The sequence below is a fragment of the Arvicanthis niloticus genome, unplaced genomic scaffold (assembly GCF_011762505.2).
Source record: "Arvicanthis niloticus isolate mArvNil1 unplaced genomic scaffold, mArvNil1.pat.X pat_scaffold_257_arrow_ctg1, whole genome shotgun sequence".
NCBI classification, from domain to species: Eukaryota; Metazoa; Chordata; class Mammalia; order Rodentia; family Muridae; genus Arvicanthis; species Arvicanthis niloticus.
In genome coordinates this window covers 7,561-21,508 of record NW_023045922.1, presented here as the reverse complement: position 1 = coordinate 21,508, position 13,948 = coordinate 7,561, and the positions used below count along the sequence as shown (strand labels likewise).

The window sequence follows — 13,948 nt, the reverse complement described above, 5'->3', positions numbered from 1 at the left end:
CTGGGATTCAAGGTTATACGCCTCCACAGCCGGCATAGGTTTTGTTTGTATTATGTGGACATGTGTGTATTATGCCTACCCTGTGTGCAGATGTTCCCCGGAGCTGTAGTTACAGATGGTTGACACCCTGGTGTGGGCAGTGGGAATTCAACTGCAGTCAGTCCTCTGGAAGAGCAGCAAGTGCTTGTAAACACTGAGACATCTCTCCTGCTCCTGTTTTTTGAGACAGAATGTGTAGTCCAGGCTGGCGTATAATCACGTGATAGGCTAGCTTGCCTCAAACTTGGGTCAGTCTGCTGCCTCAGTTTGGCATGTGCCAGGGTTACAAATGTGTGCTGTCACTCCGTTTAGTAGTAGTTTTGTTAAGCTTTGTTTCCCTCTTGTCAGTGGAAAGCACTACTGTCCAGACTGCCCTGTTCCTTCGATAAACCAACAGGACATTGCTGGAGTGTCTCACCAAAGGAGAATGTTTAATATTATCAGACCTCACTGAAAGTACGGGTATACTGGGACGACGTCTTAATCTGTAGAGTATGTAAGACCTCTCACCGTGCTGTGAGAAATTCAAAATTGTGATGACTAGGACTGCTACCACGTGCTTTCTGGGAAGCGAGGTCTGTGTCTTTAATACCTTTCCAAGTGTCTGAAGTGATCCATGGCTAGGTAAGTGGGTTCAAGGCTAGTGAGTTGAGGCAAGAGTTAAGAATGTAATTTTTGCCTGAGGTTTAGATTCTGTGTTAAATTGCAGTGTGTTTGTAGTCCTCCCTCCTATTGCTATTCTGCATTCAAAAGGAATACCGTGCTAGAGAGAAACTCTTGGAGTATCAATGAGTGAGTCTTGCTGGTGGTTAATTTTTTTTTTTTTTTTTTCTGTAAAGCACATGAGGTGGTTTATTAAATCAGAGCTCTGGGCCAGCCCATATCCCCATATCTCACATAGGGGATAGAGGGACTGACCTCGTGGCTCAGGGGCATAGCGCTTATATATGGGCGGGGTAGGGAAAAATCGAACTTTCGCGCGGGTGCACAGGATTGGTTGTTTTACCTTTTTTGAACACTAGTAGGCTGTACCATGGGGCAGGGTGTAGTTCTTCCCTTGGCCAGTCAGTTTCTGGGATGTTCTTAACAGGCCTTTGTACTGTAACTTCCCCCTCCTCTGTAACTAATTAGATGGACCCAAACCTGCTGGCAGGTGCTTTTCTGCCCAAGGTCTAAGGCGAAAAATTTACACATATTTCATAAGATGGCCTTTATAATTTTTCACTCTACATCCCCACTTCTTCCGATTTGGTTATGTTTTTAATCATAAAAACTCAATTATTAATAAGTCTATTTTCACCCCACTTTTTCCGATTTGGATCTTTAGAAAAGTCTAAACTCCAGTGTCATTATAATTATTTTTTTGACCCAAAGTCCTATATTGGTGGTGCAACACAAAAAGTTGAACAACATTTATCTTTCTTTTTAACAAAAGTTATTAATCTATTTAAAATGTAGGGGCTTATGGTTAAAAGCAGAAGTAAAATCACAAGGGGTCCAGCAAGGGAGGATTGAACCAACTCTCGAATCAACGTTGCTGTGTCTCTCTATATCTTGTCTCTGGTCTAACCTTCTTCTGAATTTATTCTCTGGTCATTTTTGAATGGTCTACACAATAGTAACATTTTTTCTTAGAGCAGCACACAGACTTTCTTTTTTAAGAAACAGCAAGTCTAGTAATAACTTTGTTAACGACTGTTCTAGGGCTCTCAAATTTATATCAGTGGCAGCTCTCAGCTGATGAAAATAATGAGGTGTCTGTATCAATGTAGCCACACCTGTCTCTATATCTATGGCCACTCCTAGTCACAATGTAACAGCTAGAGTCTAGGAAAATAGGCTCTCTGCAGAATCATCTAGCGAGTATCTCAAACTCAGTTCAAGAGTACCTGCAGGATCTAGCTGGATAAGTACACAATAATCTTTGACTGCAAGCTCATCATTTATCAATCTTAGGAACTAAGAAGTATCTGTTAGCAGGGCTTCTCGGGCTCTATTTTATTTGCTAGGTGTCTCGAAACATTTCTATTGCTTTGGAACACACTCTCAAAGTTGTCCTCTGACTTTTACACATTTTGTGGCACAAAGCTGTCTACATACACATAAAATCACATATATAATAAAGAGAAATTGTAAAAGGAACAAATCTATATAACTCTAGATTTACATTTTAACTTCAATCTTGTAATCACAAGCTGTCATTAACCTTGGGTGTATATACCCTAAGCCCTACCCTCTAAGGCAGCATTACCCCCGTGCCTCTAGGGTGGGATGTCTCAGGAGTCAAGGCCTGCAGTTCTTTAGCCTTGTAGGATAGCAGACAACCTTGAGCTAAACAGCAGGAGGTTGATCTGGCATCTGGATGTTCAGGCACACGCGCGTTGGTAGATTCCAAGGAGGTCGGATGGTCAGCAGCACCAGGAAGTCTCTTAGTAGCCTGAAGAATCATTTCTCACACAAAAGGGACATTCTGGGCGTGGAACAAGGACAAGGGACACTCTAGCCAGCGCCAGTTCCCAAGGGTAGTTTAATTTTAGGGTCCTGTATATTTTCTCTACCTGTCCTGAGCTTTAAAGACAATATAAACAGTGGATCTTCAATTCCTGACTTACCTTAAAACTGCTCTCTGATCTAATTACCTAGGACACTTGAAACCTCGGGAAGGTCCCTATTCTAGGCTGTTTTCTCCTAGGTATTTTTTATTTACTCTAAGTCTTATTATTTCTCTGGCTCAAAACCTAAGGTCCCTTATACACTTTAAGTCTCTTGGCTGCTTGGTTGTACTCATATTTTAAGAGTCCATCGGTGTATTTAGCCTGGTAAATCCTTTGCTTTCTGGGGAGTATAGTTCTTCCTTCTTGTGTGCACTATTATCTCTTTTTCTCTAGATAGTATCTGGCAGGATGGCTAGCAGTCTGAGTCCTTTCTCTTATTCTGTGCTTTAAGTGAGGCCATCTCTTAGGCCCACAACTGGAACAGGCTCCCATATCAAGACACTTGATTTGTCCAGTTATTGCCTCAGGCCACTGAGTCTTTTCCCTTTTTGGTGTCCTGGGCAACGAGTACTCACAGTTCCTGGCTTCATCAGGGTTTCTTTTCTTGGTATATAGTCCTGCAGACATGGGCTGTGGCAAAAGCATACCTGTTGTCCATGCAGATGTTGGCTTTCTTGTCAGCCCCAAGTTCCAAGGTTGTTCTCTGCACCGATGATCTCAGGGTTGGGGAGTCAGTCCAGATGGCATGTGTTGGTGGTTAATCTTTATTTGTTGTTTTTTTGAGACAGGGTTTCTCTGTGTAGCCCTGGCTGTCCTGGAACTCACTCTGTAGACCAGGCTGGTCTCGAACTCAGAAATCTGCCTGCCTCTGCCTCCCAAGTGCTGGGATTACAGGCGTGCGCCACCACCGCCTGGCACCGGTAGTTAATCTTAACCTGGACCAAATAACTCCCTTCATATCTTGTGTCAGCACAGTGTAGCCAGCCTGAAAGCTGAGTGCTTTCTGTGGCACAGCCTGCTGTTGGAATCGCTAACTGTAAAGCCACATGGTCTTTTGGATCCTCTACATCTGTTTGTACACCCTGAAAACGATAAGTCAAGGAACTAAATCTTTACCCCCTTGTCTACACACCTGAGACATTCTGCACATTAAAAATGCTTTCTTAAATATAGCTTTCCCCGTTAACTCTTGTAATTGGTAGATTTTAGTACAGCTTAACTGTAGTGTACAACCATTGTGACTGTGCCACCTTCTAAAGCTCTGGACAAGATTTTAACACTAATTCCATTTCTGTTGCCCTTGGCACAAACTGTTCCGTGTTTGTCTCTAGAAATGTTATTATTCCATCAACATGGAAGTGGAGCTCTCACTTAACAGTTTATTATCTACATTAGGCATGTGTTAGATTACCCATCCGTCTACAAGAATACTTGGGCTGCTTCCACCTTTGGCTGTTGGGAACTGAGTCCCTGTGACTTCAATAGTAACAAAGAGGTGGCCCATACTGTGTTTGATACTCTTTTTCTTTGCTTTAGAGATGAGAAAGAACAGTAATACAGCTTGTGACGCAGATCTGTGACTTGTATTTGCATTTCCTTAATGACACTGCTGTTGAGCATCACTTCCTGTGTTTAGGGACTACTTGTGCTTCTACAGTAATGTCTATTCAAGTCCTTTGCCCATATTTTAATTAGGTGTTTTATTGTTCTGTAGATCTTCTGGTTGGATTATTATGGTTTGCAAGTATTTTCTACCTTTAAAAGAATTTTTATTTCACTCTGAGTAGTCATTTTCTTAGGCTTTCTTTGTAGGTCCTCAGCAGCACACAATCTAATGCACATGACCTTGGAACCTCAATACCTGTCATCTTGGTGTACACAGACCCACATCCTAAAGCTTACTTGGCAAGGGATCTCATTTGCCTGGCATTAGGATCTCAACCCTGTTAAAAGTGCTGAACACACAAGGATTTTGTAGTAAAGTGTCAAAAGTAGGTTGGGCATGGTGGTACATGCTTTTAATCCATCCTAGCATTGGGGAGGCAAATGCAGGGGGAATCTCTTGACTTCCAGGCTATTCTAGTCTAACAAAACAAGTTCCAGGACAGCCAGAGCTATACCGAAAAACCCTGTTTGGGGAAAAGAAAAGTCTCAAAATTTTCATGTTACAGTTATAAAAAATCCCAGCAAGCAGAAAGCTGAAGTGGGATTACAAAACTTCAAGACCAGTTTGTTTACTGAGATGTTCCCAAGAAAAAGAAATAAATGAGAATACGTACTTACTAAATACTTTAATGAACACTCAAGTGATACTCTGAAAAACCTGGATTTGTGCAAAACAAGCAAATCACTATGTAAAGCGTCTTTATACCAGGGAAGACAACAGCAGGGAAGAAGGGATGAATGCCGTTGAATAAAGGAAGTGAGACTGGATAAAGCAAACTCAAGAGCCTGCACATACACAAGTGAACAAACCTACTACAGGCACTAGTTACCGAGTATGGGGTTGATGTACATGTGTGAGAAGCCAGCCAAACCCTCAAGACAATTGTAATAGGCTCAGGGCAGGGGAGTGGAGCCTCAGGGCTTTGCAACATTTAGCCTTTTTTGTTCCAGATAAAACAACTTATTTCACCTGTAGTTTATTATCCAAGTTTTAGAAATCCTAAAAGCATGGACAGGATTATTAACTGTAGCAGTACGCTGACAGAATACATTAAAGCCAAGTTTCAAATATTTTATTTTCTTACTCATACAGTATGAAGTTCTCTAAAGATTTCACAACATGACATGTATCATGCAGAAGAAAATTTAAACATTCAACATAAACCATGCCCTCCCCACCTCCCTCACACAAACTAAAAAAGAAAACCCCTCATTCCCCAGTAAGGAAATAGTTTGCACTATTTTTTTCAACGCCAGCCAAGATATGCACAAGCAAGAGATATAGAAAGCATTTGCTAAAATATTTGTAACAAATAATTATGTACAAAAAAATTCACAAAAGACTAGTCCCCCTTGAAGCAGAGCACATGGCGGTTGACACTGGGACAGATCAAACCACTGGCTGGGATTGCAAGCCATGTACTGATCCAGAGGGAGAAAGTAGTTACATGGAGTGGAGATTTTCGTTTTGAGTATTAACATTTCCAAAGTTTGGCAACATCATCTTTTTAAATTATGCAAATTATGTAAACAAGAGGTACATTTTAAATTGATCTACATGCAAAACTCCATGTCATGCAAAGACACCAAGCACCGGGATTTTTCTCTCACAGACAGAGCCCATGATGTGCAGCACTCAGTTGAAGGGACAGCGGTGGCAGGCAGGTGTACTCAATTTAATATTCTCTCACCTTGATTCAACCCGCCCTTTACCATTCATGATTATAAAACCAATTTATATAGAAAAACTGTATAGGGAAGACTGCCATACAAAACTCTTCAGAATGTCTTACTTCCAGTCAATAGTACCTTTGCAGAAAAGGGAAGGGATAATGTCAAGTGGTAGAACATGATGTACTTTTATGTCACACAAATCTATTAAATCATCCATCACTAGTTGTGCGGGCAAAACAACAAAAATCTATCATGTGCTATCTTGCCTTCTGGCAAAGAAATTAAAAAAAATAGTGGACAAAATCTACTCTCCTATGGCATATAGATTAGCAAGATATTCACCCATTTTAACCACAAACAGGATTTTACATAAATATGTGCTCATTCAGTATGTTGATTTTTTTTTAGATTAATTGTATGTCTTTTGAAATGCAGAAGGAAAAAACGAATCCATGATTTACAGTTTAGTGACAAGTATTTCCTTGTGTATAATGATACAAGAATATTTTAAGCCATTACATGATGACTTTGGGTTTTCTTCACTAAATAATACATTTAAAAAAGTCATGACTGCCTCAGAAAACTTCTGACCTTTATAAAATCACAACTGCTAATTACATTTTCTCAGGGACACTTAATAAAAATAACAGCAACTACTTAAAAAGTATCAGCCTGAAGCAGCCATAGTATATGCAGTTCTATGGACACAAGAACCCACTCTTGGCAACAGTACTGAACTAGACCTCCAACACAGATGGATTAAATGCTGCTCAGCAGTAAGACAGTCCCTGGAAAGATACTCAGAAATATAAATAAAGTTACAGACTCCTTACAAAAGTGTAATTAAGGTAAATAATAGGGCATTAACAAATGCTTTATCAATCTCTCAAAGGAGAAAGCACAGAGAAAGGAAAGTAGCTGGCCTAATACCTGGCGCAAATTGTACAATCTTCTATCTACATATAAAACTGTGTGAAATAAAAGTCAGGATGGTTTATGTTCTGCTTGGCACTTTTGTACTCTAACATTTTGTTTCTGAATCAAGTATATTAAATTAAAGCCAACCTACTAAATATATAGAAAGCTACATATATCTATATATAAATATTTACATATGTATATATAGATACTTTCTTGTTATAAAAGATGAAGAAAAATAAATTAAAGAGCCAACCCTTCCCTTTCTCCACCATACTGATGTGCTCTTTCGTGCTGCTGCCCGCCCGTCAAACTTTAAGGTGCTACACTGAGTTATTGAGAGAGTAGGAGTTCAATAACACTTAGTTGGCTTCATGAGGCTCATGTTGGAAAATGTGGCTTCACAGAGAAAAATACTTCCATTTAAATACACAGAGAGCATTGCTGGACGTCTTGAGCAGATCTTCAGAGATGGAGAAGAAAGCAAAAGTGTTGGGTGGTATTCTTCAAAGAGTCACACATCCACCACCATCTTTTTGTGGATATCTAGGCCACCTACAACCTGCAGCAGACACAAACAGGTTTTTAGTAAGGAAATCACATCCCTCTTTTGTCAACTTGACTCAGGCTAGAATCACCTGGAAAGAACCTTAATTGAGAAAATGCCTCTTGTCAGATTGGCCATGGGTCAGTCTATGGAGCACTTCTGATTAAAGACTATTGTGAGAGGGTCCAACCCATTGTGAATGGTGCCACTCCTAGGCAGTGGGGGTACTGGAGCAAGCCATGGGAAACAAACCAGTTAGCAGTATTCCTCCCAAGCTGCTGAATCAGTTCCTGCCTTCAGCTCCAGCCCCGATTTCTCTTCATGGTGGATTACAACTCAGCCTTTGATCATTGTGTTTTATCACAGTCAATGGAAAGCAAAGTAGGATACTTCTTTACCAAAAAGTGTAATTAAAAATATTCATTATAAAAAAATATTATCTGTTTTCAGATAGCCCAGAAGCTGGATGAAGGGGGGGGGGGTGTTTGAGTCTCCCAGTTAACTTTTCATGCCCCGTCCTCCCTGTATAACAAAAGATGCACAAGTACATGCACACCTGCATTTTGAGGTACACACACTTGTGTGTGCATGCCCATGCATACGAAGACCAGAACATGGTGTGGAGGCCAAATGCTGCAAGCAAGTTCTTTGTCCATCTCTCCCCAATTACTCTGTGGGGCAGGGTCTCTCAGAGCTGGAGGGATGGAGTGAATGTGGCTGAGAGAAGGGCTCTATGCTGGCAGATGGGCCTGAGCTGCCTAGGCAAGGAGCTGGAAATGAGCATGGAAGCAGTCAATAGGCAGTGATCCTCCGAGATCTGTGCTCCACTTCCTGCCTTGGCTTCTGTGCTCCTTAGATAAAGATACCCGAGAAGGAACCTCAGCTCAGGAAGTAAGCCTCATCACCCTGGCCTGTGGGCACTTTCTTGCTTCACGATTGATGCTGACCAGCAGTGCCATCCCCACACCACAGTAGGTGGTCCTCCTGGTATAAGATCGAGCTCAGCAAGCCTTGGGGAACAAGTCAGGAAGCAGTGCTTTCCACCGTCTGTTTCAGTTCCTGCGTCAAAATTCCAGACTGGAGCCCCTGCCCTGGCTTCCTTTAATGATGGACCAAAGTGTGGAAGTGTAAAACAAATAAACCTATTCTTCTCCAAGCTCGCTCACTATCTGTTTCGTGTTTTATCACAGGAGAAACCAAACTAAAACAAGACCTGCTCCCCTCGATGATTAACTAGACTATTTCCTCCCCAAGTTGCTTTCGGTCAAATGTTTTATGAGCAACAGGGAACAAGCTAGAAAACTACTCCAGCTTCAACGAGGGTGGTAGACTCTGGTTGTTACAGAAACCTGCTACGCACAACTCCCTCACAAAGACCTACCCTTCATCCTTATCCGCTTTTCCTTCTGACTTGTAATGCTACACTCAACACATTTTATATTATAACACAGTCGTGAACTTTATGGGGAACTGGAGTGGAAAGTTATGGCTTAGAATGGTGTGTTTGAGAGTCAAGCTGGACAGAAGCTGATAACCTGACAATCTCTGGGCATGCTTCTGACAGACTATCTTGTTACCACTAATAAATTGAGAAGACCCGGCCCACTGTGGGCAGCACCTTCTCTGGCTTGGATCCTAGAGTGGAGCAGCAACTACATTCATCTCTGTCTACTTCCTAACTGTGGGTGAGATGGGACAGATGGTTCAAGATCACGCCACCCTACCTACTCTGCCATGGTAGATTCTAGTCTTGAACTCTAAGCCAGAGTAAATTCTGCCCTTGAGTTACTTCTGTTATTTTACTCCAACACGAAACTCAATTTTAAACACAAAACATTCTATTCCAATCATAGTGCTGGCTAGGTTTTTTTTTTATCAATTTGACACAAGCTAGAGTCATCAAGGAGGAGTAACCTCAACTGAGAAAATGTCAGCCCGTGGGCAAAACTATGAGGGAGGGTATTTTCTTGACTGATGTGGAAGGGCCCAGTCCACTATGGGTTACACAACTATCTCATTGGTCTGTTGTATAACTTACACTTGTTTCTTTCTGTGTATGTGCACCACTCAGGGTCAAAGGACAACCTGAGAGGGTTGGTTCTCCCACCAAGTAGGTAACCAAACGGTCAGGTTGCAGGCTTCTCTGCCAACATTTTTACCCACTGAACCATTGTCAGCTGTTCTTTTTGAGATTTAAATTTAAAACTGGAGTAGAAAAAGACTTTCCTAGGTAAGTATCCACTGATGACTAACAAAATTCTCAGAAATATGTTTCTTTGCCTCTACTCTAGAAGATGATTTCTGATCCCCATGACAGTTTCTAGTGTTGCCAGCTAAAATTCATGAACACACGGCTCTTTTTCACAAAAGTACTTTTTTAAATATGTAATTTATTTTTATTTTATGTTCATAAGTATTTTGCCTGAATGTATGAGGGTGTCAGAAGCCCTAGAACTGCAGTTAGAGACAGATGTGAGCTGCCATGTGGGTGCTGGGAACTGAACCCAGATCCTCTCCTCTGGAAGACCATCTCTGTGCTTTTCACCACTGAGCCATCTCTCCAGCCCCATCACCAAAGCATTTTCAAACCTGTTTTGGTTTTTTGGTTGTTGTTATTTACAGTACTGGGTGTGTACTGGCCCAGGCTTCATGCATGGTTGTAGGCAAGTGCTCTCCAAGGCTATCGTCAGTGCAGCAGGGCAGCAGGCATAGTTTTATGCAAACCTTAAAGCATGTCTTACTTGTAATTTCTAAGAGCAACCACAAGTACGTTACTAGTCCTGTGAGAAGACAGCTATGCTGGTAAAAAGTCTGCCATGCAGGTATGAGGACCTAAGTTAGAATTCATACAAAAAGCTAGGTGTGGCAGCATCTACTCATACGGCTGGCACTGATGAGACGGTCATGAGGTCCATGAGGCTTGCTGGCCAGCTAGTACAGCAGAAATGGTGAGCTTTAGGTTCACAGGGAGAGAGTTCAAAATACTCACCTGCACAAGGCAGAAAGCTGATGTTGACCGCCAGCCTCCACACACACAGCTATTCACTCACCCACAATTGCTGGAACCATTTCTGTAGCATGTTACTAGACTGTTTATGTACACTAACTCTTGAGATTAGTAGCTTTTAATTATCAGCACTTAAAACATATTCCAAAACTTGAATGTGGGGCAATTAGATAAAAATTAAAAGAGTGTAAAAGCAAAATATGCTTATAAAACTGTCTAGGACACTGGCCTTAAAAAGAGTGTTAAAAGAGTTAAAAGACGAATTCACTTACAGCACAGAATTCCTCAAAGGATATTCTTCCATCTCCATCCTTATCTGCATTTATTATGGTTTTGTCTACAATCTGCTGTAACTGTGTATCTTTCAGGTTGTTGCCCACCATCATCTTCAACACCTGGAAGAGTTCTCCATTGGAAATATAACCATCTTTATCCATGTCATAGATACGGAAAGCAACTAGAAAAAAAAGGGGGGGGGGAGCAGAAAACCACTGCTATTAAAAGGCAAACAACAAATACTTAAAATGAAAACCAGTATTATCCAACTAAGAAGATGCATTTTTTAAAATACAGACACCACACACAGTTCAACTGACTACAAGGCTGAGCTATGGAGTAAAGACTACCAAGGCCAAGCATGTGTTATGCCTGGTCTCAGAAACATCTTTCCCACTACACCACTAAAGACGACACATCATTCAAATATACTAGCTGCAACATCATAGATGACTTCTATTATGACTGAAAAGTCTTAAAATGTTTTTAGAAGTCTAACTTCCAACATGGAATGGTAGTTTAAGAAGGAAAATACTTACACCTCAACTTCTGCTCCTTATCGCCTTTGACACTGAACTGAGAGACTCCTTCAATGAATTCTAAATAAAAGTTGAAAATGTTTACAAATCACAACTTTTAATTTTTATAAAGAAAAGCAACATTCAAAAGGTTATTTCTTGTACAAAATATTAAAAGCAGTACTAAAAAATCATTAATGTCAATTTTTAAAAAGTATTTATTTTATGTGTGTGAATATACTGTAGCTGTCTACAGACATACCAGAAGAGGGCATCAGATCCTATTACAGATGGTTGTGAACCACCATGTGGATGGTGGGAACTGAACTAAGGACCTCTGGAAAAGAAGCCAGTGCTCTTAACTGCTGAACCATCTCTCCAGCTCCAAATATTGTCAATTTTTAAGGCTCCAAATACAAGATTTCATTTTATTTGAATGTTTAATTTTATTTGAGTCGTCAAGATTAACCAATTTGAATTATGTGTTAAGGCCTGTGAGCCATTACTACTCAAAAACATTCTTTAAGGATATTTATTTAACTAATTTCTTTAGACTAAGAAAGACTGTACATTATTTTACCAAAACAAAAATCATTTTGTTTTCATTCCAAATTTCTAAATTATGTAAATACACTGTTGGTAAATTCTTACTACTGGCAAATAATGATTCATAAATAAAGAAAAAACAAGAACATTGAAAATACTACCTACACATGATTTACAAGTATAATACCAAATGTAAAATGATATATAATTTAATAAATATTTGCACAAAAGATTCCTTGGTGTCAGGCCAGGCATGGGTTACCAAAAGTGACCAGTACAGGTCTCAGTGTTTAAGAAAAATGTAAGAAACAAGAAAAATACAGCTTTTAATATTGTTAAGCTGTCCTTCAGTGAGAGTAATTTTTTTTTTAAATGGAGGCAATACTCAATGTTCCTTCTTGTGGTAGATGACACTATAACAGATACCCAGATAACTTATGAAGCAAAAGTAAAGAATAATTAAAATCTAGGTAACCCTGATTTTCAAGTTTTAGCATAATCTTTATAAGGTCACCAAAAATAGAGACACTTTAAAAATTCTAGTTCCATTCTGATGAAGAGTACTTTAAGATTTAAAAACAAAATAGCCATTACCTTTGAAGTCTACTTCTCCATTCCCATCTGTGTCGAATATATCTATTACCCGCTGTACTAAAGGATTCTGTTGTAACTCAGGCAGAGACATGAACTCTTCCACGCTCAAAGAACCAGAATTGTCCAAATCAAGCTTCTTGAATCTCTTTCCTAGCCTTTTAATTTCATCAGCATCAACTAAAACAAAGAAAGTAGCAAACCTTTAATTTTCAATTTGATCTAAGAAGCTACAAATGACAACTATTTTCCCTGCACTGCTTTTGTTTGGTCTTCCCATCACATATCAATGGGATGCTGGGCAGACAACTATCCCAGGGTGACACTGCTTTACCAAGCTGATCATGGAGACCTTGACAGAGGCTGAGTCACTCTGTTCTGTCCCATGGCACCTTTATTTACATATTCATTACAGTGTACATTTAAAATATAAAAACATTCAAATGGATACTGCAAAAATTATCTACAATACTAAAGTACAGACCACACAATCACAGGATGGCACTGACGTCTACTGTAACTCAAAAGGGACGGAGTGATGGCAGGAAAACATGCCAATTTGTGGGTTTATGGAGCTTTCTCCCAGTACTGATACTCTAAGACTTACAGATGGGATAAACCCCAACCAACCCCATGGGAATGGACACAGCACAACATGTCTACCAGCCATCACAGATTAGCCACATGTACCTTAAAAAACAAATGCTCAGAACACGAATACATTGTCAATAGCTGAGTAAAATCACCTAACTCTCCAAGCTTGTTTTGTGACAGTGGAACACATCATGTAATCTGGCCAATTACTCCCAAGGCCCCTACACCAGAGCACACTGCAGAACAGGGTGTTCACAATGGCAGCTGGGAATTACAGCATACTGCATTGTCTAGCATTCTTCAAAGTATTAACTGAGTGTTGATATATATACTACTTATCTAAGGGAAGATGGAAAACTCTGATTTCAAAAGCATGGCACCTGCCCTAATTACCTAGAATATTTAAAGCCAGTTTGGAAGGCACAACCATCGACAGTGCCCAGGGGTGGAGGACAAAAAGAGAAAAGGAGCATTAGAAGAAAAGAACACACACTTGAAAAGCAAAACAGGAAATGTAGTTAGTTCTCTTAATGCACTGTGCAAGGGAGTGTGACTACCACCTCCACAGCAGCAGGCATCCAAGCACTGCCTCCTACCGCCCCAGCGGATGAAACATGCTGCAAGGTAACACAGCAAACACAAGTTCACTTTTTGAAATGCTAGTTTTACAAATCTACCTTCCATGCAGATGGCTCTGTGACAGATTAAACTCAATCCTGTTACTACCTTCAGTACTTAGCAGTCACAGAACACTACTTTGCATAAGATAAGCACTGAAGCATGTATTTCCACATCTGACACTACCATTCCTCCTTTAAAAAATTTAAGAAAAACAATCTTCAATCTATTGTGCTTCTCAGTGTTTCAACAACTGTGGGCATGTAATTCTGCCACCTTTAAAAAGAATAGTTATAAAAAAATTAAATTTTCTTTCAAAAAAGGATATTCTTCTGAGACAAGGTTTCACTTGAGCTCAGAGATCTGCTTGGCTCTGCCTCCTGAGTGCAGATTTGTTTGTTTGTTTTTAAATAGCTTACCCATTAAATATAAATTATGGTGAACTGAAGTGACCTAAAGA

General features: G+C 40.1%; 1 protein-coding gene across 1 annotated transcript; it reads right to left on the bottom strand.

Moving 5' to 3' along the window:
- Window positions 1-5,257: 5,257 nt before the first annotated feature.
- Window positions 5,258-12,473, bottom strand: LOC117701820 (calcineurin subunit B type 1-like). The gene is made up of 4 exons (XM_034493244.2): window positions 12,280-12,473; window positions 11,161-11,220; window positions 10,618-10,802; window positions 5,258-7,353 (listed from the first exon to the last, which is right to left on the bottom strand). The coding sequence occupies exons 1-4, from the start codon at window positions 12,368-12,370 to the stop codon at window positions 7,306-7,308; spliced, it is 384 nt and encodes a 127-aa protein (XP_034349135.2). The 5' UTR covers window positions 12,371-12,473; the 3' UTR covers window positions 5,258-7,305.
- Window positions 12,474-13,948: the final 1,475 nt, after the last annotated feature.

Coding starts and splice junctions, on each gene's coding strand:
- LOC117701820 (XM_034493244.2), bottom strand. CDS start 12,370: ATGTCTCTGCCTGAGTTACAACAGAATCCTTTAGTACAGCGGGTAATA. Junction 11,221..12,279: donor TGGAGAAGTAGACTTCAAAG/GTAATGGCTATT, acceptor ACTTTTATTTAG/AATTCATTGAAGGAGTCTCT. Junction 7,354..10,617: donor CCTTTGAGGAATTCTGTGCT/GTAAGTGAATTC, acceptor TGTCTGCTGCAG/GTTGTAGGTGGCCTAGATAT.